The sequence below is a fragment of the Delphinus delphis genome, chromosome 5 (genome assembly GCF_949987515.2).
Source record: "Delphinus delphis chromosome 5, mDelDel1.2, whole genome shotgun sequence".
In the NCBI taxonomy this organism is placed as follows: Eukaryota; Metazoa; Chordata; class Mammalia; order Artiodactyla; family Delphinidae; genus Delphinus; species Delphinus delphis.
Window position 1 is genome coordinate 105,347,192 of NC_082687.1, and position 27,254 is coordinate 105,374,445.

The following is a 27,254-nucleotide window of genomic DNA, read 5'->3' on the forward strand; positions in this document are numbered from 1 at the left end:
GGACGCGGGTTCGTGACCCGGTCCGGGAAGATCCCACATGCCGCGGAGCGGCTGGGCCCGTGAGCCATGGCCGCTGAGCCTGTGCGTCCGGAGCCTGTGCTCCGCAACAGGAGAGGCCACAACAGTGAGAGGCCCGCGTACCGCAAAAAAAAAAAAAAAAAAAGTTAATAAAATCATTGGGTTCCTTCAGGCATGCAAATTGCAACTGGTGAAACTCAATGCTTCTAAATTTTTGCTATGAAATTCAACAACATCTTTCCACATCAATAAATATCCAAAGGAGACTAATTCAAAAATTTCAATGTTTATTTACACTTTGCATATCTCAAAAAGTTTGGAAAAAAAAAAAGTTTCAAAAGGAAGTTAGCAAATTCTCATAGATCTGCTTGTTTCTAGCACTTGGGGGAGATGGAGTCTTGGAGTTTTTAGAGACTGGAATCCTGATGGCAGAACTTCAAATGTTCTCATCACTTGCCAAGGAAGTGCCATACTTGATCTGTGTTTAAAAATGGGGGAAGCAGGGTGTTAGGGAAGGGGTGGAGAGGGAGGTGGGGAGGAAAGGAGGATAAGACAAATTTAATTTAGACCTTTCGGAAAGATTTAGGCAGATAAAAACAATCAGAACTCAGTATGACACATTTCTATATTTAAAGCCACTCACCTTTAAACTCTCAGCCTAAGTTCTCTCATTTGGCTAAGGTCTTATATTCTAGAGCCTTCCCACCTTATTTCCTACATCTTACTGGGTCACTTTAGTCTTTATCGAATAGTACTGAAGCTAGTGTCCTAGCTACGGCATGAAAGGTCTAGGAAAACCCTGTACTGTAAAATCTGACTGTCTGTCAAATACCCCAAATGGGATAGTATTGCAAAGAAACAATCTGTTAGTTTCCCATATAAGGAATATCGTTTGCTTTCCCACGAAATCATGTCTATACATTTGCTCCTTTCTAAACATCTTACAACTCGATTCATAGTAAATAGTTCTCATTTTTCCTCCAAACTTGCAAGTTGAATATTCTTCTGAAGTTTCATATTAAAACAAAAAGGCAAAAAAGCCTTGCAATATTTTAAAAGGCAAATGATACACGCACATGCTTGTATTTTGAAATTTTTACTACAGAACATTTTTACTTGTTTCTCAAAACAGCTTCAAATAATGGTAATTTAAAAAAATGCTATTTTTAATCCTACTATAAATTTTGATTTTAAGATCTTTAGTTAAAATGAGTGATTCATTAAAATGATGATAGATAATAAATAAAGTCTCCTAAATGCAGACATTTGGAGGCTTAAAATTTATCAGGACTAGCTGGAACCTCAGTACTTCACCAACCGTCACTGCACAATCAAACTACTTTCTAGCCTAAAAGTAATAAACATGTTCCTTATTTTCTGAAATTAGGAAATAATTGATTTCATCTGAAAATTATAATGACTAAAAAAGTACTTTACTTAGTTTATATAATTTTTAAATTAATCTATTGTATTTTTTGGGGTCTCCACTACTGTAAATGAATACATTTACATATCTAGCTCCTCAAGAACCAGCATATACCATACCTTCTTCATTACTTCCTTTATTCAGTGAAAATGACACCTGAAAGATAAGAATAGAGTCTCTGTTATAATGAACGTTTAGATGTGGAAACTATATCCAGAATGGTTTTCTTTTAACATGAAATTATAGAACAAAGGGAATACTCCTCTTTGCCTTTTATTGTTATTGCCTGTTCTTTCAGATAAACAAACCACAGACTTAAGAGTCAAATAAGAAAAAAAAACATTCTTGAAAAAATTTTCTGTCATTAACCCATGGGAACTACTGAGAATGTGAAGAGAGGAGAGGGGTTTTCTTTCAGTTTCTTCTTTGGCTGAGACCTTGAGAACAAAAATCCAAAACACATATTCATAGATACATGCACACACATGGACGTAGGTACAACACACAAAGAGACATTATATAATGTATTTAGCTGTCTTCTAAAGTGTTTAAATTAATTTTTCTATTTTGATGACTGGGCCAAGATTCCTAGAAAAGACATAACCTGTGGTAGACAAGATTGAAAAGTTTTTCTGAGATATAAGATTTCTTCCTAATTAAGAACAATACATTTTTAAAGGTTTAAAAAGAAATTTAAAGAGAGATCCATTCTCCACAGAGAATGCACAAAGCCCAAGATAACCAGAATAAGCATCTATGTAACCAACACCCAAGTCGAGAAATGGAACATGCCAGGCACTTCCCCAATCATAACCTCTTCTCCCTGAGGTATAACCACCACCCTGATTTTATAACACACTTTTCAGATTTCAAATTTAATAATCAACTTCTAATTCTCTGAATTTGCTCAGCCTTAGTGGGAAAGATCTGCCTCTGATATTTGAGGTCTGGGGCAAATGTACAAATGGAGACCCATATATCATACACCTGAGTATTTAAAGGTTATAAATCAAGCTAACAAAGTGACTATAAAAACTGTTGCATCCTACTATCTTGATAAATATACCTTTGCACTGGCTTGGAAGCTCTCGTTTAGCATTCTGGACACCTTAGAGACTGCCTGAACATGGCAAAGTACGGAAAAGAGGCACATGGCCTTCATCCCACCCCGCTTCTGCTACCCCAGGCTCCATTCTGTGTTGAGGGCCTCACGTGCACAAGGGTAGCTCACACATCTAGGTATCCCCTGCCTCCTAACAGCCACCCACAGGCCGCTGTAGAAGTAATGGTGAGCGGAGTCCACACAGTCACGAACGTACACTTGGGGGGAGATGCCCATGTAGGCCCTGGAAACAGGCTTGCAGCTATCTGGGTAAGGAATTCCAGGGACTTGAGTAACTAAAAGGTGGTCTAGAATGGGGGCTTGGGCTCCTGGTGAACGCACAACTTTGGTCCCTCGGTCTTGCCCTGTGAGGAGGGACGTGATTGGATGAGGGCCAAAGCAGGACCCTCTAAAAGGAAAGACCCAAAGCAGGGCCCTCCTTAGGTCTAAGGACAGTCCTGAAGAACAACTCAGCAGGAAAATATAAATGTCAGCAATATTAAAAGATTCTCTATGATAGTTAATGTGCCAACTTGGAGGTTGGTTTTGGCTGAGATTAACTTTTAAACTGATGAACTCTGGGTAAAGTAGACTGCCCTCCATAATGTGAGTGGGCCCCATTCAATCAGCTGAAGGCCTGAACAGAACAAAAAGACCAGCCTCCCCAAGCATGAGGGAATTCTCCAGCAGACCGCCTTTGGACTTCATCTGAATCCCTGGCTTTCCTGGGTCTCCAGCCGGCCATCCCCTTCTGCAGATTTTGGAATCACTAAGCCTTAACAATTTCTTCATATGTATCTCTTATTGATTGTTTCTCTGAAAAAAACACTGGCTAATACATTCCCCTGAATCATAAATGGGTTAAAGTTAGTTTTCCTTCTACTCTTTAAGAAAAAGGTTAATCAAATATGCTTTGTTTTATTTTCTATCATACAAAATGATGATATAACAATGTAAATAAAGAAGACCTCTGTACAAATTTTATGTAAAACATCCTTGAGATTTTTCCAAGTACTTTCAAAAAAAAAAAAAAAAACCGAAAGAAAATTCTATTCAGCTTCCTAGCAAAGAGAAAATTCTTAACCATGGTTGGTTTTGAGGATGGCAGAACTTAAATCATTCTGGGTGTGAAAGTAACACTACAACATAAAAACTGAGATTAGGCCTTTGGGATTTAATGGCTCTGTTTTTCTATATAGACTATAAAAGAGAATAACTTGCTTATTCTTTGAAATTCTTATGCTCTTTAAATTGTGCAGGACGCCTATTACAGAGTTTGTTGGAAAGGTAGCTGTTTAGGTTTCCTGCTTAAAATTAGCAGCTGCTTCTTGCTGGAGCTGTCAAACATTTCAGGGGAAGAAAATGTGTGATATATGAAATAGAATAATCGAGCAGCTTCTCATTAACCTAAAAAGCATTACAGAAAAGAAATGGACAAACTACTCTAGCTAAAACATTTATCATTACATTTTATTTTAAAAATGATTCCCAGAATGCTTTATTTCTTTATTCCTAAAATCTATTTCTTGGTTGGTAGAATATATTCAGACTGTACAAAGCCTCATATAAAAGAAAACAAACATCACAGGTAAATCTAACAGAGATAAAATAACTATGAAAGTCTGGAAGTTTTTTTTTTGTTTCTTACACTTTTCCATATTAACATATGTCAAAAGAGACCAACATTTAAATTTGAAAACAACAATGGGTTCATGATACACATCAGCTATTTAACTCTTCCCCTACTGTCAATGACTTCCTGATTCTTAAACATTACACTTGCTTACAGAAAATGGAAGAACAAAGAAATGCACAGAGCAGCATTTTAAAGTGACCCAATCCCAACCCTCACTCTCAGAAGTCACCATCATTACATTTTCCTTGTAAGAAACAGAAGGATTTTCAGTTACTTACTTCTCCTAATTTCTCAGTAGGGGATGAATGTGGGCACCCTCTACTCATCTAAGATAAATTCTCCAGGAAATTGTATTACTTTATACTCTCATTCTAAAAATGCTATCTCCTTTCCTCTCCCACTCCAAAAATACTTCTCATGAATATTCATATCTTTAATTTCTTTCAAACAAATCTAGTGTTCTTATTACCAAAGTATTCCTCTTTTATCAACCAAAGAAGGCTTACTCTTTTCTGTCCCTACTCATGTAGAAACTGTATTTTAAATGAATATGAACTATTAAACAACTGTTTTGTACTCCTTCAGATAACCCCACCAGGTCCCTATAAGCATTTTCACCTGCAGGTTACATGTGTTCAAATTAATTAACAAACATGACACACTCAACCAACATAAAAGCTTACTTTACTACATGATATGAAGATTGATGTTCTTTTACTTTATTATAAGGATTCAAAATTAAAGAGAAAAAAGTTCCTGATTTTTCATTCAGGTGCAGTAGGGTTTTAGTTGAATTAAATTACCTTGGGTATTCTCTGCCTACATTATGTTTCCATGGTTCATAAGGCAGTTACTCTATATTCATTTTTCTTCTTCTTCCAGTTTTACTGAGATATAATTGACATACAGCACTGTATAAGTTTAGGGTGTACAGCATAATGATTTAACTTACATCATGAAATGATGACCTCAATATGTTTAGTGAACAGCCATCATCTCATATAGATACAAAATTAAAGAAACAGAAAACACATTTTTCCTTGTGATGAGCACTCAGGCTTTACTCTCTTAACAACTCTCACATGTAAAATACAGTGGCATGAATGCTATTTATCCTACTCTACTGTGTATCTCTAGTAGTTACTTATCTCATGACTGGGAGTTTGCACCTTTTGACTGCCTTCATTCAATTCTTCCTCCCCCCACCCACCGCTCTGGTAACAGCAAATCTGATCTCTTTTTCTGAGTGTGTTTGTTTGTTGCAGTATAAATGACCTACCACACTAGGTTAGTTCCTGGTGCACAATATAGTGATTCGGCATTTCTATGCGTTACAAAATAATCACCATGATTAATCTAGTTACCATCTGTCACCATACAAAGATTTTACAGTATTATTGACTATATTCCCCTTGCTGTACACTTCATCCCCATGATTCATCTATTTTGTAACGAAGTTTGTACCTCTTAATCTCCCTCATCTATATTCATTTTATTTTCACATTTCTTTTCTGATTTCTGCTTTATAAATCAACAAAACGTGACCAATTCTTAGTTATCCATAAACAAAATGTAAGAGTTTTTTTTGTTTTTGTTTTTGTTTTAACATTTTTTTGTTTATTTATTTGGCTGCACTGGGTCTTCGTTGCGGCACGTGGGATCTAGTTCCCCGACCAGGGGTTGAACCCCAGCCCCCTGCTCTGGGAGTGTGAAGTCTTAACCACTGGACCATCAGGGAAGTCCCTGTAAGAGTATTTTAGGTTTATGTTAGTTTAATCTACTTCCTCTTCCTTTCAAGAATGTATACAATTGGCTAGTAGCTGAAAAAAATTATTTTACTTTCATCTCCTTTGTTCATCTTTGAGTGGTAATGCAGTGAAGCTTTTAAGAGGAAAGAAAGGGAAAGGAAGAGGGAGATATACTAGAATCAGATCCTGATTTACCAAGAAAATACATTATTTAAATTTTTTAATAGTAAACTGCCACAAAGATGTTCATTTTCAGAGTCACAAATAAAACAAATCTGTATGGCATAAATATTGTAGCATGACCTCATTAGAAAAATCACATCCACAGAAAGGTTCCACTCTAAAGGGAAACACAGTCCTCTTTGATGGAGATGTAAAGTGAGTGCCCACAGAGGGAAGGGTCTCTTGCCTAGGCAGTCCAAGAGGTCCAAGCAACCCTGGTAATAAGACGGCACCCCAGACAGAGTGATTTCAGAACTTAGTTTTGAGTTGGCTTGATTTAAAAAACCAGAAGCCAAGGATTGTCATCTTGTTCTGAGATGTGCAAGGAAACTATTCTTGATGTCATCAATAGCTTTAAGCAGAGATGAAGTACATGCCCAAAGGAAACGATCTGAGAAGCATGCTGTTAAAAGTCCTATCCAACAACTATAATGAGCTGTAACATTATTCTTCTGGTCATTACTTTTCATATTTGAAACTATTTAAAAATATTCATTAGTTGGTAGTTTCCCATTAGAGCACAGAACCCCAAAGTGTGCACTTCTAAACTAGCTGCTTTATTGATTATCTTTGTTGTGGGCCTCTAAAAAAATGTTACTATGGCTTTGGTGTGAATTTTTTTAAGTGCTATTGCTTTTAAGCGATAACAATGCCTCAGACTCACATCAGACGCTTTTGATGATGGATTCACCTCAAGTCCTTCGCCTGGTTATGTAAACGCCAACATGCGTTTATGAGATTGCTGGTAAAGTTTAGGGATGAAAGAGGTGGCCACAGTATATACTGATGTTAACTGCCCCCGTACGGAATAACCAACTGTTCAGGCACTATTTGTTGAAAACTTATTACTTTGCAAATCAGTTGTCCACATATATGCAGGTCTATTTCTGGATTTGTTTTAACTGATCTTTCTCTAGTTTTATACCATTACTATACTATTTTGATTACTGTAGCTGTATAAAATGTCTATAAAGAACAAAGTTGGTATTCTAATTGATCTAATTGATCTATAGATCAATTTGAGAATTGACATCATAACAATATTGAGTCTTCCAACCCACGAACATGATACATCTTCCCATTTATTTAGTTCTCTGATATCTATGGGCAATGTTTTACAGTTTTCAGGGTACAGGTTCTTCACATTTTTTTTCCAGATTTATTCCTAAGTGTTTCATATTTTTGAAGCAATTATAAATAATGTATTTATTTTTCACTAATTTTTGTTCCTTATAAAAATACAATTGCTAATGTATATTGAGCTTATATCTTGCAACCTTGCTAAAATCACTTATTCTAGTATCTTTAGATTTTATGGAATATTTAATATAGACATTCATGCCATCTTCCTTTATAACCTGGATGCCTTTTCCTTCTTTTTAATGCCTTCCTGCACGGCTAGAAGCTTCAGTACAATGCTTAATAAAAGCAGTGGGATACGAGGTCTAGAGTTGTAGAGTTGTATTTACAGAAAGGTTTTTAAGTGCAAATTTAAGTTGTTTATGTCTGTTTCTTCTTCAGTGAGTTTTGGTAGTTTATGTATTTCAAGGAATCTGCCCATTTCATCCAACTTGTGAAATTAACTGGTATACAGTTTTTTCACAATATTTCTCTATTGTTCTCCTAATAGCTCCTAAAACAGTAGTGATGCCACTTGTCTCATTCCTGACATTAAAGATTTGTCTTCTCTCTTTTCTTTCCTGAACATTCTGGCTAAAGGGTTTATCAGTTTTGCTGGTCTCAAAGAGTCAATTTTTGGTTTCATTAATTTTCTGTGTTGTTTTTCTGGGCATACAAATTCTCTTAATTATGAAATATCAATACTTCAAACACACAGAAAATGAAGAGACCATTATAACAAATATCTACTCTCTAGATTTTTTTAGAGTTAACATTGTTATTTCAGAAAAGTTACAAGTGAAGTCTCTTTTTCTCCCAACTCATCAAAAATAAAGACCTTATTTATTTTTATTCCCTCTCAGAAGTAACTTCTCCTAACCACTATGCTGAAACTGGTGATTATTGTTCTTATTTATGTTTCTAAAATGTCAGCAACGTATCTGTTTGTATTCATTAAAAATATATGGTGCTGCTTTGGGTGTTTTAAAATTTACTTAAATGATGCATACTGTATCCTGCTGCAAATGCTTTTTTCACCCAATACTGCACTTTCAGGTTTTATCCATGTAGAGCCATATAGTTCTAATTCACATATTTTACCTGTGGTATCGTATTCCACTGTACAAATATACTACAGTTTATTTACCCAGTTTTCTATTGACAGACACTTGTCCAGTTTCCAACTTTCCCATGTCTGATCATAAAAACTATGTATTAGTGTCTCTGTAGAATGTACATCTAGAAAGGTAACTTCAGAGTAGTGGGTTATAAGCATCTTCAACTATACTAGAAATCACGTAATTGCTCTTCAAGGTAGCTGTACTAATTTATACTCCTATAAAGTATATCAACGAGTACGAGTGGTCTCCCTTCTCCACTTGCTTAAAAACACTTGTAAACGTTTGCCTATCTGATAACTATGAAATTGTACTATGTCTTAATTTGATTTCATTGATCACTGGGGAAATACAGCAGATTTTCACATATTTACTGGCAATTTAAATATTCTCTCTTGTGAGTTGCCCATTCATACTTTTGCCCATTTTTTTTCCTACTGGTTATTTTTTTCTTGTTGATTTGAATAAGTTGTTAATCCTTTTGTCACTTATATGCAAGTACCTTCTCCCAATCAATGGCTTATCTTTTGACTTATTTTGTGGTATCTTTAATTGTTTACAGCTTGAAAAAAAACTTTAAATTTGTCAGTCTTTTCTAGGTTATTCCTGGCCCTTTAATATTCCATATACATTTTAGGATTATCTTACCAAGTTCAGTGAAAACCCTATTGAAATTCTGATTAAAAATAGATTGACTTCATTACTTAATATGGGAGAAATTGTCATTTTCATAATTAAGTATTCCTTTAAACTGTTGATAAGTCTATTTGGGTTTTCTGTTTATTCTTGATTTGACATTGTAATTTATATTTTTAAAAAATTGTCAATTCATCTATGTTTAGAAAGGTATTGCCAAAAGCAATTTAGAATGTTCCTTTCTCTTTTTTTTTTTGGCCACACCGCGTGGCACGTGGGATCTTAGTTCCTGAAAAGGGATCGAACCCATGCCCCCTGTCCCCCCTGTAGTGGAAGCATGGAGTCTTAACCACTGGACTACCAGGGAAGTCCCGAGTATTCCTTTCTGATTACTTATATATCTCCTGTGTCTGTAATAATGTCTTAATTTTAATTTTTGATATTTTTATTTATGGCTTCTCTATTTCACTGTCTTTCCTGTAATAAGTTTGTCTATATTATTAGCCTTAAAAGAAGAAAACCCAGCTTTTATTTTATTTTTTTTTAACATCTTTATTGGGGTATCATTGCTTTACAATGGTGTGTTAGTTTCTGCTTTATAACAAAGTGAATCAGTCATACATAAACATATGTTCCCATATGTCTTCCCTCTTGCGTCTCCCTCCCTCCCACCCTCCCTATCCCACCCCTCCAGGCTGTCACAAAGCACCAAGCCAATCTCCCTGTGCCATGCGGCTGCTTCCAACTAGCTATCTACCTTACTACGTTTGTTAGTGTGTATATGCCCATGACTCTCTCTCGCCCTGTCACAGCTCACCCTTCCCCCTCCCCATAACCTCAAGTCCATTCTCTAGGAGGTCTGCGTCTTTATTCCTGCTTTACCCCTAGGTTTTTCATGACATTTTTTTTCTTAAATTCCATATATATGTGTTAGCATATGGTATTTGTCCTTTTCTTTCTGACTTACTTCACTCTGTATGACGGACTCTAGGTCTATCCACCTCATTACAAACAGCTCAATTTCGTTTCTTTTTATGGCTGAATAATATTCCATTGTATATATGTGCCACATCTTCTTTATCCATTCATCCGATGATGGGCACTTAGGTTGTTTCCATCTCCGGGCTATTGTAAATAGAGCTGCAATGAACATTTTGGTACATGACTCTTTTTGAATTTCGGTTTTCTCAGGGTATATGCCCAGTAGTGGGATTGCTGGGTCATATGGTAGTTCTATTTGTAGCTTTTTAAGGAACCTCCATACTGTTCTCCATAGTGGCTGAACCAATTCACATTCCCACCAGCAGTGCAAGAGTGTTCCCTTTTCTCCACACCCTCTCCAGCATTTATTGTTTCTAGATTTTTTGATGATGGCCATTCTGACTGGTGTGAGATGGTATCTCATTGTAGTTTTGATTTGCATTTCTCTAATGATTAATGATGTTGAGCATTCTTTCATGTGTTTGTTGGCAGTCTGTATATCTTCTTTGGAGAAATGTCTATATAGGTCTTCTGCCCATTTTTGGATTGGCCAGCTTTTATTTTAATTGATCCTTTTCATTATCTCCTTGTTTTCCATTTCATTAAATATTTGCTCTACTCTTTATAATTTTCTCTCTTATAATGTAAAAAGATAGAAAAAAACAGAGTGCTTGTTGAGTTGAATGTTCAGCATCTCAATTTTCTTTCTTCATTTCTGCTGTACAGTTAATTTCTCTCAAAAATTATTTTTGCTGCATCATGCAAGTTTTGACATAGAGTGATTTAGTTGTCACTCAATTTTAAATATTTTATAATTTTTCATAATTCATTTTTTTGAGGCATGACTTGAGATGTATTTTTAGTTTCCAAACAACACAGATTTGGGGTTTTTTTCTTTTAATATTTTTATAGCTGATTAGCAACCTTGTTATACTGTTGACAAAGAAAGTGGTCTGCATTACCTCAACTCTTTGGTATTTGTTTTCCAACTCTTTGTGGCCTAACATATACTCAATTTTAGGAAGTGTCCACATGTACTAGAAAAAACAACGTATTCTCTAATTATATATATTGATAAAGCTTGTAAATTTTGCTCCCATCTTCTCAATGTATTTTCCAAATAACACTTTATATACAGTAAAGGATCCTAAAACTAGCATCTTAAATCCCAGAATCAATTGTCATTAAATATCAACTGATATTAGATCTGAAAGGAAAACTACATGTGTGTGCACACACGCACACTCATGTGTGCACACACATACACAAATATACATTCCTTGTTCCCTATAAAGGCTCTGAACCTTGTTCCCTGAAATAAAGCTCCAACTTCTGGGCATACAGTCTTCAAAAACTGGGAAAGAGTCCTACCTTTTTGGCTATAAAAAAGACACACTACCCAAAAAAATGTAATTGGGTGGTCCTGTGGTTGAACTACCACTGAGAGTTACTCCTGTTGCTGGTGGCCACACACTGTAGCCCAGAGTAACCAACTGCCTCTGTGGATCCCTAGTGTGTTCAGATCTAAGTAGCAAACCTTGTTTTTGACACAGCCATGCCTTTCATGGTTGCATATAATTCAAACATCTGTATTTATAAACAAAATCAAGTAACCTTTCTGACCATTTCAGTTCTCCTTATCCTCCTCAGATCAGCTATCCTTCTGAAGATCTCTAACCTACGTCTGATAAATTACTTCTGTAGATATTTTCTCTTTTGTTTCTAAAATGCATCCAAATAATAGTCATCAGGGTGTTGGCTTTTATTTTTTCTTGGTTATGGTGACACTATTTTTCCTAATTTAATTGATCTGTACATATTGTTGGGTGACCACTTAATGATTTTGGGGGGAGGCCTCAATGCTACTACACTTAATTGTATTTTGATCAATATATGTTCACCAGTATATGCTTCCTGCAACAGTTCTCCTTATCCCTCAAGAGTTTAGTCCATTTCTTTTCTTTGTATACTTTAAAAGTATATGTTCACCAAAACCAATTACTTGATCCTAAAATCTCACCTAATTAACGATCGTTCTGCATATTCTGTGAATACACATCTAGAAAGTGAAAACCTGTTTTACTATCTGGCCGTGTTTTAAGCATAACTTCGGGCTCATTTATTTATCTATTTTTTTTTTATTTTTTAAAGATTTTTTTGATGTGGACCATTTTTAAAGTCTTTATTGAATTTGATACAATATTGCTTCTGTTTTATTTACTTTTTTGGGTTTTTTGGCCACGAGGCATGTGGGATCTTAGCTCCCCGATCAGGGATCGAACCCACACCCACTGCACTGGAAGGCAAAGTCTTAACCACTGGACCACAGGGAAGTCCCCAGATTCATTTAACATCTACACATCTGTCTTAAGATAATATTACCTAAGTTGATTAACTTGTTAGAATGAGGTCACTTATTCTAAGTCCACTAATAAACCTTGGGGTTATAATTTGTTTCCATACAGGCCCAGGATTGATCTGGTCTGAATATGATCAAGTTTGATAGATGACTTTAATGTCTTAAATTATTCTGAGCAAGCAAAGGTCAAACGAAAGCTGACAGTACTTTGAAGTCAGTGCAACGTTCAATATATAGCAAAATAGAGAGATCTGGGAATATATACCTAAGTAATGCTGATTCAAACATCTCAATGTGGTTGTGAAGAGATAAAATGCCAAGTCAAAATGCTCTGACTACAAAGAATTTCATTATTACAAGTTGATAAAATTTTCAGGAGAAATTGTTACCTAATCTGAGCTTCTGAATCACTAATGAAGCTGCTAATAGAGCAATTCTTTGATTTACAAATTTTTAATGGTGAAATCCCATATACAGTAAGTTCCACTAGAGCTGATGATGAGGGACTGCTTTCTCTGCATTTTGATTTTCTACCATAGTTTCCTCAGTGAAAAATCAGTATAGCACCTTCTTCATTATTACGAAACACAACAAACCTACCAAACCATGTAATTAAAGCTGGATGTTAATGTTTCTGAATTCTAATCTTGTTTCCCAAATCAAACTATCCAGATCATATCCATGTTCTCCAATTATTATTTTTTTCCAAGAGGACTTTTCCTACTAATACGCTAGGAAAAAACTTTTTAAAAACGATGTAAGATTGAAACTTTATTCTTACAGCTAATTTTAAGACAAGTATCTATTATATCTATCATTTATAAAACCCAAACTAAATGAATGAAATAGTCTTAATCTGAGATTAGTGGGAGACTACGTGAATAAAGTTTTTAATTTGTTTTCCTTAATTTTTTTCTTAAAGAATTAATAATAAATATTGGTGAGAACTAAGTTCAGAATGTAATGACACAAATATAAAACTGAAAACTTGAAGAAAATACACCGATATTGTAGCCTGCATTACTGTCATGGCTCCCCTGCATCTTCCCTTGCTTCCCTAGCCCGTTTGCACCAACGCAGCCAGAATGATCTTGTTAAAATCTAAGTCAGATCATATCACTCCCTCAGTGGTTCCTTCTTATTCAGAATAAGAAATGAAATTCTTAAAATAGTCTCTAAGGGTATTTTACAGTGTCTTTCATAATAATTTGCCTCCATTTTCACCCCCAGATCCATGCATTTCTGATCTCATCTCCTCCTTTCTCCCTTAGACTCTTTCTACTCCACCAGCCACTGTGGCTCCTCAGTTATTTCTTGAACATGTCAGGTACCCACTTGCCTCATGGCCTTTGGGCTGCAGCATGGAATTCTCTTCCTTTACAAGTCACTTGGCTCAGTCCCTTACCTTCTACAAATCTTGACTCAGGTCCGTTCTCCCCTCAGTGGGGCTGTTCCCTACTACTTTTCAATCACTACAACTCCCATCCCACTCCTGGCACTTTATCCCCTCTTCCCTCATTCATTTTTCATCATAGCATTTATCGCATTCACAAACACTATATATTTCACTTGTGTATTTATTATCCATCACCCCAACTAGAATGTTAGCTATACGAGGAAAGAGGTTTTTGTGTCTTTTAATACTGCATCCCCAGCACCTAGATTCTAACCACACGCAGCAGGCAATAATTAAATAACTGATTAATTAATGGAAAAAAATCCAAAGCAGCCATTGTGAGCAAACATTTTTGTTGTTCCTTAAGACCTAAATTCACTAGTTTCTATCCGATAATTAAGAGGAAAAAAAAACCAAACCCCTCAATTTATAAATGGGATTTCTAGCCTAAGATCACTCCTGAACACACTTTACACAGCAGCATTACTTGATTATCTGAATGTGAATTTCCTTATTTAGTGGTTTCCAAATCAAGCATTACTTTGCTAATAAATTCAGTTGCCTCCAGGCAGTATTATCACTAAGACATGTAAAAATCTGAGGGTATCTTCTTAGTTAAGAGAAGGAAAGCTTGTGAGGTAACCAAACTAAATGGAAAAAAAAAAAAAAAGGAAAAGAGATGTATTTATTTCATTTTTTTTGAGCCAAAATGCACCTGTGCCAGCAGCCAGTCACAATTTAGACACTGGATTGTGTATAACTCATAGGAACAGGTCAGTACAGAGGAGGGCAAATGCATTCACACAACAATAAACTGGTGAAAAATAGTATCATATGAAATCAAGTTAAGTGGTTAATGTACTTTAGAAAACAGAAATACAACTAAAAGGTTTTAAGGTTTTTAATCTAAATTCCCTGCATGAAAAAATAATTTTAATGTTGTTTTTAAACTTTATGCTCCCCAAAAGTCTTGATACATTTCACTGCTAGATTTTTCAGAATTTCTGCTAGACTTCCCCATGACATTTATAAGAATAAAGGATGCCTTGGACATTTGTTCCTTACCGATTCAACTAATGATCTTGCTTCCTCTTGAGAGCAATGGAAAGGGCTATCACATACCTGCACATTTGTGCTGGAAAGGAAAAGAGAATATTATTATTAAACAGGATAAAAAAGGAGCAATTACCAAAAAGAAAACCAGCTCTCAAATGCTTTACATTTGAGTGTATGATCCCAGCCAACAGTTGCTGAGTCTTTGGATCTCAGTGGATAATAACACATACACACACACTCTCTCTCTCTCACTCACTCACTCAAAAGGAGACAAGAGACCTTCTAATGCAGAATGCTAGAGCACTGCAGAAATGTGATTAAGATACCCTGAAAAAGGACCTGGATGAATATAAATTAGAACAACTGGGGTCTTGTACATTCTTTCAGGCAAAGTTATAAATATAAAGTGCTCCATAGCATTGCACCCTCCAGAATTAAAAAAAAAAAAACAAATGATAGTATACAAATTTAAATAATCTCCTGGTACATAAAAGGCTATTCCACTACTCTTCACCTTTACTGAAGAAAAGAAAAAACAAATTTGACCCATAGAACAACGACCACGAGGAAGAATTTTCCTCCAAGTGAGGTGATAAACACTGTAATTGGCTGCTGAAAGATGCTGTAGAATCTCTTTCTCAGACAGGTATGGAACACTAAGCTAACAGTGGTGAGAGGAAACCACAGGAACATGAAAGCTCAGTTTTTGTACAACTAAGGAAGTTTAGCAAGGCATAGATAGCAGCTCCTCCCATGAACAGTAAAGGCTCTATAAAGTCCAAAGTCTTCCCACACAGTGGGAACTAGCATGCTATCTCCACAAACATGCTGCCCACCACGTATTTCTTACCTCCTAGATGAAAGCAAATGCATCATTCCCCTCAAATGTATTAAGTCTGATTTTTAAAAATTTCATCAAAGAAATCAGATTAAAATGGATATAGAAAAAGGTAGTAGAGAAGGGCATTAAAGCCAAATTAATTTTTCAGAATTGAAGAAATAATTGATTAGCAGATCTCTAAAGGAGATAATTAATAGATGAAACACACACATGCACACACACACCCACACACACGCATGTATGCTCTCCAAGTGGTTCTAAGGGATGTACATTATCAAATTTATTTTGGCAATGGCTTTGTGAAATATGCTGGGATATATATGATAAAAAGATCTGTAGTTATTTATTTATCTTTTCAGCTACATCTGCCCGTAATCAGACACTGGGTACATAGCATTATGAAAGTGGTCATTTTGCTCTCTATCCAGACTCAAAATGTGGAATTTGTTTTCATTCTTGGCATAAGTGATGATGTTTGATGAAAGGTGGCATTATCATCTTTAAGACTAAACTATGTTATACTCTCTCCTTCATACTCCACGTTTAAGTAAGCTAAAAACTGAAAAAGGTAAGGCTTTATAAGTTAGATGTTTCTCTAAAGAAAGTCAAAACTAAATTTAAAAGGAACAAGGCAAAAAAACAGATACTGAAAAGTCTTAAGTGCTACTCTTCTGAAGAAAACATGGTGTATAATACTAAATATGCTATACACCAGCGGTCCCCAACCTTGTTTGGCACCAGGGACCAGTTTTGTGGAAGACAATCTTTCCATGGACTGGAGTTGGGGGGTGGGGGTGGATGGTTTGGGGATGATTCAAGCACATTACATTTATTGTGCACTTTATTTCTATTATTATTACTTTGTAATATATAATGAAATAATTATACAACTCACCATAATGCTGACAGGAGGCGGAGCTCAGACAGTAATGCGAGCGATGGGGAGTGGCTGTAAATACAGATGAAGCTTCGCTCACTCGCCCACCGCTCACCTCCTGCTGTGCGGCCCAGTTCCTAACTGGCCACGGACAGGTACTGGTCCGTGGCCTGGGGGTTGGGGGCCCCTGCTACACACAATGTTTTTAACATTAAAACTACACCAAAGTGAAACATTCCTTGGGAATTCTAGGAAAATGGTGATGAGAGAACAGGGAGTCCTGTAAATAGGGTTGTCAGATAAAACATAGAACACCCAGTTAAATTTGAACTTCAGATAAACAGCAAATTATTTTTTAGTATAAGTATGTCCCAAGCAAACTATTTTTTTTAGTATAAGTACGTGCCACGAGACATTTACATTAAAATCTGAAATTTAGATTTAAGGGGGTGTTCTCTATTTTTACCTGTTAAATCTAATAAACTATCTCTAAAGTAATCCTCTATTTCCACAACAAAGCAAAACCATCAGCAGAAATATTAGAAAAGAAAGAAAATATTAAAGCCAGCACTGTAAATTTCAAAAACTAATAACTTTTAAAATATTCTGTGAATTTAAAAAAACTGAGTAACTTTTAAAATATCCCCAATAAAATATCTTGACAAGTAACCAGCTAGAATCTAGGAAGCCAACAAGCTCTACCATTTTTCACCTTGGACAAATTATTAGTATGGCTGTTTCAAGAATTAAATGAAAGGTATATACAAATGGACTTAGGAGATTCTTGAATGATATATAAAATATAAAAGAGGAGAGATTACAAAACCCCTTATTACTATTTCTCCAGTAGCCCCCCCTTTTTTATAGCATTTTATTTCTACAAACAGTGCCATCCTCCTCACTAATATTCTTTTAGTTATTAAAGAATGCAATCTGGGTTGCAATATACTTTCCTCAGGATTTAAGGAAGTGATTTTTACTTTGAATGTTTGAAGGTGTAATAAAAGGCATGTTATCAAGAAACATTTTAATTTTATCTGAATTGTCCCTTATACAAAAATAGTTAACACTGACTCATATTATTTATTGATTCAAAAAAATTATTCTTATGCCATGTGTTAGGGACATTTCTAGATGCTGGGGATACAATGTTGAACCATGGAGCCCCCATGAACATTGTAATATTTAGGGTTCTTTCTAGCTTTCAAACTATGACTATAGCATACAAAAGGAGAAGCAGTATAACCACTTAAAGATGATGGTGCCTACTATAAATGAGATTAAAAATACTGACTGGGAAGAATGTGCTGCTTTCCTTTTTATAATAAGATATTAAATATTTTGTTCTAAATTTATAAACATTGTGTACCCTACACACAATCTTGATGATCAAAATAAGCAGATACGACATTAGAACAAAAGATCAACAATACCAAAATTTCTATGCACAACAAACCAAATTTCATTTACAAATAATAAAGATATATTAATAGCTATATAAAGAGCAAAATAAGTGATTAAATAAAAAGAAACAGGGGCTTCCCTGGTGGCACAGTGGCTGAGAGTCCGCCTGCCAATGCAGGGGACACGGGTTCGTGCCCCGGTCCGGGAAGATCCCACATGCCGCGGAGCGGCTGGGCCCGCTGAGCCTGCGCGTCCGGAGCCTGTGCTCCGCAACGGGAGAGGCCACAACAGTGAGAGGCTCGCGTACCGCAAAAAAAAAAAAAAGAAACAGAAATAGAAAATTACCTGCAAATAATAAACATATACCTAAAAGATGAAAGTTACAGGGCCAGCAATATGAAATTTTAGTAAAGAGAAGATTATTTTCTTCAAGACAATTTCAAATCAGACAAAGGCCCACACTCATGAGAATCCTCAAAGACAGTGCTCAGGATTCAGATTGCTCAAGGCTTTTCATTCTAAAGCAAAGTACTCAAGAGAAAAGGAGAGAGAAAATTTAAAGAGGTAAGAATGATGATTTGGGTCCATAACCTCCAGAGTTTGTCAAAGAAAACTGACTTTGAAGTAAATCTATACAAAGCTAAAAGAACTGGAGCTATCCATATATGGATCAGATACACCTTCCTCTAGAAAGGTAAAGGAAACAACTTCAAGACATAAACAGTTTGGAAGAATATATATATGGAAAAATATATATATATTTGAAATAAACCATGATGAAGAAAGGGTGAGAGGAGTTGAAGAGGAGTTGAAGTTGTATTTCTCCTACAAGGAATTTAAAGTTGTTTTTGGTAAAAACAGAAATAACAAAATTATCCCTGCTAAAAAAAATACGTAGCTTCCAGAGTAAACATTAAGCAGTGGGGAAAAGGAATAAAAATAACAATGACAAAACTTATTGTGATAAAGAGGATTATCAATTAAGTAATTTAATAAATGCAGGGTTCCTGGAAACAGTAGAGTCACTACTGGATTTAAAAAACAACATCTAGGGACTTGCCAGGTGGCACAGTAGGAGTTAAGAATCCGCCTGCCAATGAAGGGGACATGGGTTCGAGCCCTGGTCCAGGAAGATTCCACGTACCGCGGAGCAACTAAGCCTGTGCACCACAACTACCGAGCCCGTGTGCCACAACTACTGAAACGCGTGCGCCTAGAGCCCGTGCTCCGCAACAAGAGAAGCCACTGTAATGAGAAGCCCGCACACTGCAACAAAGAGTAGCCCCCACTCGTCACAACTAGAGAAAGCCCGCGCGCGGCAACAAAGACCCAAGGCAGTCAAAAAATAAATAAATAAATAAATAAATTTATTTAAAAAGAAACATCTATTTGTTGGCTTGAAAATATTATTCAGCAATTACTCCAACAAGTATTTATTGAGTGACTACTACATGTCAGGGATAAGGAATATAAAGATGAACACAACATCTTTATTCATCTACTTTTTTTTTTTTTTTTTTGCGGTACACTGGCCTCTGACTGTTGTGGCCTCTCCCGTTGCGAGCACAGGCTCCGGACGCGCAGGCTCAGCGGCCATGGCTCATGGGATCTTCCCGGACCGGGGCACGAACCCGTGTCCCCTGCATCGGCAGGCGGACTCTCAACCACTGCACCACCAGGGAAGCCCTATTCATCTACTTTTGAGGAACTTATACTCTAGAGGAGAAGACAAACTCATAAAACAAGCAGTTAATTAATAAATGCAGTGATAGGACTACACAGGGGGGCAAGGAATAGAGTGTAATGGCACCTTAGCAAGCACAAGGCTAGGATGAGGGAAAGTTTCCTAGAGAAAGCAAAGTCAAAACCAAGTCCTAAAAGATAAGTAAGTCAGCCATTTCAAGAAGTGAGAAGAAAATCATGGCAAAGGAAAACAAAATGAGTATGGCCCAGAGGTCAATAAGAACATGGTGTTTGTGAGGAGTGACAAGTGGTTCTAAGTTGTTGGAACATGAAAAAAGAGGCAAGAAGTGACGGAAAATGAGGCTGGACGGGTAGCAAGTGTCAAATCCTGGAAGGCCCTGTTTGTTCTTCTAAGAGAAGTTTGGATTTAATGGTTCTAAGCAGAGAAGCTCATCAGAAGCCAGGGAGCTTTTAAAACATACAGATGCTTAGACCCTACTCCTCAGAGATCCTAATTCGCCAGGTTTAAAGAAAAGGACAACACATTTGAATTTTCTAATGGTTTCCCTGGGTAATTGTGCTGTACTATACGTTGTTTGAGAGAACTGCTGTGACAATGTCTTCAGGTCAGACCTAAACTGATTTGCGTGGGGAGAACAGGTTAAAAAGGAAGGGGGGATGGTTTGGTAATCAATAACAGAGTACACTGTAAGGAACTGAGAGAGAGAAGCAATTCATTAGGTAAAGACAAAGGAAAGAAAAATTTTATTAATATAAATATATTTTATAAATCAAGTAGTGACAAAAATAAAGAAAATATGGACAAAAATGAGTTAAAATTCTGAATATTTTGACTTGAAATTATCTAGATGTGTAAAATTTATAACCAGAAACTTATATCCTAAAAATTTTCAAGCTAAAAAAATTAATTTTGTTGTATTCTTTGAAAACACAGAGGAAGAGTAAAGCTGTTGAGAGAGTAGGTTTGAAGTCTGGCTTAAATCCATCACACAGTGAGACCTTCAATAAGTCACAATCTCTACGTGGCCTCAATTTCCTCATATGTAAAATGGATATAATAATGATACACATCTTATAGGGTTCTGGTGAATATTAATTAGATAATACATATAAAACTCTTAGAACCTGAAAACTACTAGAGTTCAATAAATGTCAATTCTTATTGCTAATGTAATCCTTATCATTACCTAGGAGGCTACAGCAAAATGACTCCACAGAGCACAGAAATAAAGCTACCTTCACAGTAAAGATAATTAGAATCAACATAGAAGGAATGCTATCAAGCTATAGAAAATCTAACCAGAGATGCTCTCTAGCTGTGCAGCTCAGGAAACCTGGGAACCATACAAGTCCCGTTAAAGACGGCAAAAGCTTTTCTGAAAGTACCATTAGGAAGGAGAGGAAAGCAAACAGCAAGCAAATACCTCTTTGGACAATCAGAGGCCCCTCTTTTTAGAGGAGCCCACCACATTAATATCTGACTTAGAATATCTGACCATAAAGAAGAATTCAGTCTATTAGTTACTAGGATAGTGAGGGCTAGATGACATTTCATTACACCCAGTTTTCTTGTTAGTAAGTTGTACTATTTATGTTAGAAACAATTACCTAAATTTTAAGACTATGCTGAAAAAACAGAGTATTCTATCAATACATAAGAGGTAAGAAAAATGGGAGGAGAAGATGGAGTCCACAGTGTTACTCTAGACTCAGGAGAAACAGAATCGGAAGCTATAATGCCCAAGCATTTCCAAGATGAGCCTCTGATGACTTGGATAAAATATTCCTTGAGACTGCCTAATTCTTTACTCCATATTACTTTATTCTAATGATTTCTTTAATGTCTCTCTTGATGCCCAGACTTTATGCCCCAGAAGGACAGGGACTCTATTTATTGTATTCACGGCAGCAACCGTCCCATCAGCACAGTACTTGGCAGTAGACCCTCAATCAGTATTTGCTGAAGAGTAAATGGCTTCCCACTTTCTCCTGATTCAAAGAGGACAATGAAGATGGGTAGGACTCTGCTCTCCAGAAAGACTGTGTACTTTTGCTTCCTAGTTAGGCTTACCAAGAGTCAGTTGTTTTTGTTTCCAAACTTTTTTTATGTCAGTGGTCTTTGGTATTACAATTTCATAATTAAAGCTGTAATTATGCCCATCAATGAAGGGAGTATGGAAAGAGAACTGTTTCTATGAACACCAAGTAGGCTCTAAAACCACTGAGGCTGTACACACTATCGAGGCTCTAAAAAGCCTCCATAAAGGTGAATCACTATAAAAACTTGGTATCAAATTAGGTGTGGTAAGACAACTGTAAAAGGTTAGAAAAAAAGAACCCTAAAAATTTATAAGGGTTTTTAAGTGTAAGGAGTTTAAAGATTACAGGATTTGATCTTTACTTTCTGTTATATATTGTTAGGCTATATATAATCTATATGTAATCTATACAGAAAATGTCTTAGCCCTATATCCACAGATTGATAAATGAATGTACATTTAAATGTTTTAAAGTAAAAATTAAAACGCTTGAGTTATATATTACTATTGTTTGATTCCCCTTCAACAATTAGCTGGTGACCCAGATCATGTTGGATAAGAAGGCTTTTAAAGGTTCTTACCAAGAAATGATGTGGTACTTATTACATAAATTAATCATATGTCTGCATGTTGAAAAGTCGCTGAAAATCCACCTTTGCATATATTCACAGTGCATTATAATGAAATGCCTCTTTACTTGACAGTATACCGCACTAAATTATAAATTCCTTGGGAAAAGGGGTCATGTCAATTCCTAATTTCATAGTGCCCAGCACTTGGTAATGTCTTCCAAATAGGTGCTCTGTAAACATTTTTTAAATGAAAAAACATTTCAATTCTCTTAAAAAAAAAATCAGATCTGAGCAGTATCATATGGCTCTTTAGTACCAGTTAGTAATAAAATAAAATAACTCTACATAGAAAAGACAAGTCCTTACCAATTTATAGCCCCTCCAGCACACTTCTCCATAAGCAATGCTTTCCAACATTCATGAGTAGATTTAATAACTTCAAGAGCAAAAGCCTAGTTAAAAACCAAAAACAGACACAGAAATCACATCATTATACTAACATGGAACTAGTCATAGTATGACAGTTAATTATTAAGAACATGAGCTCTGTAGTCAGGCAAACCTGAGTATAAATTCTCATATCCTTATTTACCAGCTGTGTGACTTTATGCAGATTACTTCATCTCATTATATTAATTTCTTCATCTATAATATGAAATGTAATGAAGATCATCTAAATCAAGGGTTGGCAAACTTGGGCCTGTGGGCCAAATCCAGCTCACCATGTGTTTTTGTAAATAAAGTTTTTACTGAGCACAGTCATGCCCATTCATCTGTGCATGGCCTCTGACTGCGTTAGTGCTACAATGGAAGAGTTGAGTAGTTGTGACAGAGACCATATGGCCTACAAAGTCTGTAATATTTACTTTCTGGTCCTTTACACAAAAAAGTTTGCCAACCCCTGATTTAAATCATAGAGTTGTTGAAAGAATAAATAAGATGTTGAATGTAAAGCGGTTAGCCTACTATCAGTATCTTGCTTGTAAATAAGCATATACCTATTAATTTCACCTCATCAAAGGCGTAAGTAGTCCAACTGCATAGTCGTTTTAGATTATCCACTGTCTGAAGGTAGTAAACCTCAACATCTTCTAATTTTTTTTCTTAGTATGAATTCATATAGCGTCTAAAAATGCAAAATCAACAATAGATATAGATCTAGTAATACCATCTAAGGAAAACTTGCTTTATTTTTCCAAAGCAGAAAATTCTTTATATTTTTCCCCCCAAATGTTCCTAATTTTCCTTGTGAGAGATTACAGTCTAAAATAATAGTTTTATATTTAAAAATCCTAGACAAAGCCCTCAAGATCTTAAGTGTTCTTTTAATGTACTTTTAAAAAATACTGGGTTCAGCAATAAACTCTTGTATAACAAAATACTTATTATAATTTTAAAGTTTTCACGACCATGGCTTACTTTACCTGCAAAACATACTTCATTTATTAGTACCACTTAAAGGTTGGTTTATTATGTGAAGTTTATATAGTGGCAGTAAGTTTAAAAGACATAGTCCATGTTTTTGACTTTAACTCTTTGGTCTATTTCCTCCATATGTGTCATATTAGAGCCACTTTCTGGTAACTTTGTGGTTTTCTAATAGAAAAATCCTCTGACAGTAAGAGAATTCAAGTGCTGTCTTAATTGTTAAGCAGCTTAATTCAGCCATGGTAGGATGAACACTTAGGAGGGAAGCCCCTTTGGATCTGCATTAATGGTAAGTAACTTTCCCTTCTCTGGAGTAAGTAAATGGAAGGCTTTTCTTCATATACAATGTGCAGACTTAGACTGATCATGGAAATCCTTCATTTTCTGAGACGAAGGATTTATTGACAGATAAACAGATGCATATAGGTATTTATCAGCCTTACTGATTTACTTAGAGAGATCTCCTAAAACTTTTTTAAAACCAAAAATGATAAAATAATGTCCTTAAATATGAAAGTCAGTAAAAAGCACTTTTGTTATCATACTATATACAAATGTTCACATATGAAATCCCCCAAAGTGAAAGAAATATTGTACAGGTATCACAGGCATATTTTAAAATAAAGATTATGAACTTCACCTTGTTCTTGAATTCTCCATTAAAAGCAAACTGGTTTTCTGGTTTTCCCTCTGGTATCTTATAAAATCTAAACCAATTAAGCGTAGCTTCTAAGTAACCAGGTTTGTACTTCTTAACATCTTCAATATCTGTAAGTGAAGAAACAAAAATACTTTTTGTTAAAAATCAAAATCTACTCCTATTAGTGGCAGAGCACTGGCGTGAGGGAGTCAGTCCAACCCTGCTGCTCACTAGCTGCATACTCGTCAGCATGTACCGTATCACCTCCGGACTTGCCTTTTCTTCCCCATGTAAAATGTTACTCCTTCATTCTACAAACATTTCTTGAGCACCTTCAGATACCATGTAAGGAGTAGGGGATGAGTCGATGAAGACAACAAAGTTCTTTTCCTCAAGGAGCTCAAAGGTTTAATCAAAAAAACAAACATACAAAACAACAGGCAGATAGACAACAAATTGTATTGAAGTGAGAAGATTAAGTGAGATATACTTAAGGACTGATGTCATTCTGAGGACAATGGGGGGCTTCGAGTAGGGAGAGTTACAGCATCAGGATCCGTGTTTTATATGTACTAAGCCAAAGGATGCTGACAGTAGAATGGAGAGGGCAGCACCCAGAAGAGAACATACTACAGGTGGATGAGAAGGGTTTCATGCACTCCTAGACCAAATATTTAGTAAGTTTCTCATTATGTATCCGACACTGTTGTAAGCAGTGAAATAGAACAGGAATCAGAAACAAGTCCCTGCTCACATGCTTACATAGTAGAAAGAGACAGACAACAAACAAAGACACAAATACACAATTTAAGCGGTGAAAAGTCTGATGAAGAAAAATAAATCAGAGTAAGGAAGACAGAGAATGTGGTCAGGGCAATTTTAAACAGTGTTAACTGGATGGTTCAGAGTTTTTCATTTCAAATTAGTAATGATTTATAGGATTTACTTTTAAGTTCTATTACCACGTAAACACCTTAACCATTACATTTTGAAGACATTCATTTAAATATAATTGGAAATACTACTGTATTAGTAATAGGCCCCTCCCCCCAAAGAGGTCCCCAACGAATGTATCATTTCCAAAAATATCATTTCAAAAAGTATGAGAAATAACTAGATAAAACTAGAAGTCTTTACTCTCCACTAGACTGTGGCTTAAGGGAAATTTAGCATAGTCCTTTATTCACAGTATATTACGGCAAATGACAAACAGACTTAGCACCACTTGGAGCATTAGAAAGCTGTAACTAAAACCAGGAGATGACACCAAGCATAGGGATAATTTAAAGATCACTTGGTTTCAGACATGCTCATGCAAGCCTTGTGGGAATCCCCACTCACTAGGCATGACAGGAAAAGGTAAGAACTTTGCAGTCATGGGTTGAACAGACAGGAATTATCCTTTTCCTTTTTATCCTTGCCTTGTGCCTGTTAGGTAAAGGTTTAGCAAGAGTGACAGATGTCTCCAAAGGCCAGGTGTTTCACATAAGTGAAATAAGTGTGGTAAGGCAGAGACCATAGAAATGGCAGAGACTATGGCAAATAAAAGACTGAGTATGCGGCCTAAAGGCACACAAATCTAAAATTTTAAAATATGTCAATGGGCCACACATCTATCTAAAGTAATTCTGGAGCAAACTGCAGAAATGTTACAACTAACTAAGAAAAAAGAATCACTTGAAACTGAACACAGGTTAAGTAAGTGATGGAAGATGTTTAAAACAGTGAATTCTAAAGATTAAGATCACATCTTTTTAATATTATACACTGTATCCTCGGTACAGAGTTCTTTGTTACGCCCCAAATGGAACATTCAATAAAGATTTCAGCTAATTAAATTCTGATTATTTTTCCTCTTTACCTTATAAAAAGAGCTTCCTTCTAAAGTGAGCTTTCTATTGACCATCTTCTGACATCTTATCTCATTTTTACAAAAATAAATCTCTGAAATTAACTGAGTTCATCCAATTCACTGTTTTCTTACTCAGAGGAAAAAAATATCTCTTAGTCCACTGAAGGTGAGCAACCAGAAATGCACTTTAATCAATGTCCAAAATAAATAATTTTCTATTACTTAAATCTGATTTATGACATCATTATATTTGCCCAGTCTACCATTTCCTGTTCCACTGCATAAACCTTTTTTTTTTTTTGATAATTGCTTTTTAACACACTGATTTCAAATAAGAAAGGAAAAACTAAGTTATCCAGTATCTACCTCAGCTGGCAAGGTTTTCCCTTCAGAAGTTATGAAGGGAACCTGTTAAGAAAAGACATCAATAATAAAAAACCTGAACATTTAACAATGCCAATAAGAAGTGTAACTCTACAAATATAAGCTAAACTTTTCCATTCTCAATTAATTAAACCCTGGGGAATAAACAGCTGCATTTTCACAAAAAAAAAAACATTTTAAATACGCAATTTAAATATTTTTAAAACCTCAGTAGCAAATGCCTCAAGCCAAAACCTTATATGCAATACCAACAGTCAGTTCAATGAATTACCAAAAATATGAAAAATTCCACCTGAAGTCTATAAACTGACTTACACAGTTCATAAAAGATTTTTATATAAATAACCTCATTTCTTCCTCATAAAACTCCTGAGAGTTGTGAGGAGTAAGTAAATTCACATTAAACTTAAGAAAACTACAGCTAAGGAAAGGTAAAAGGGACTTCCCTGGTGGCGCAGTGGTTAAGAATCCACCTGCCGATGCAGGTGACATGGGTTCAAGCCCTGGTCCAGGAAGATCCCACAAGCCACGGAGCAACTAAGCCGGTCAGTCACAACTACTGACCTGCGCTCTAGAGCCTGTGAGCCACAACTACTGAGCCTGCGTGCCACAATTGAAGCCCGCGCACCTAGAGCTCATGCTTCGCAACAAGAGAAGCCACTGCAATGAGAAGCCCGCACACCACAACGAAGAGTA

The 27,254-nt window shown here is 35.9% G+C and overlaps 1 protein-coding gene across 6 annotated transcripts in view; it reads right to left on the minus strand.

The window, feature by feature from the left end:
* Positions 1 to 296: 296 nt before the first annotated feature.
* PPA2 (inorganic pyrophosphatase 2) overlaps positions 297 to 27,254 on the minus strand; it is an 85,153-nt gene continuing 58,195 nt past the window's right edge. For 4 of the 6 annotated variants that reach the window (XM_060012838.1, XM_060012837.1, XM_060012841.1 and 1 more), the window contains 5 exons: positions 24,323 to 24,450; positions 22,621 to 22,706; positions 14,827 to 14,896; positions 1,564 to 1,600; positions 297 to 496 (listed from right to left, as the gene is read on the minus strand). In XM_060012838.1, coding sequence (XP_059868821.1) covers positions 468 to 496; positions 1,564 to 1,600; positions 14,827 to 14,896; positions 22,621 to 22,706; positions 24,323 to 24,450 — 350 coding nt within the window. In that variant the 3' untranslated portion in view covers positions 297 to 467. Of the gene's footprint in view, positions 497 to 1,563; positions 1,601 to 4,985; positions 5,070 to 10,402; positions 10,643 to 14,826; positions 14,897 to 22,620; positions 22,707 to 24,322; positions 24,451 to 27,254 lie in introns of those variants that run through there. The other 2 variants (XR_009519592.1, XM_060012839.1) reach the window with 2 other exon arrangements.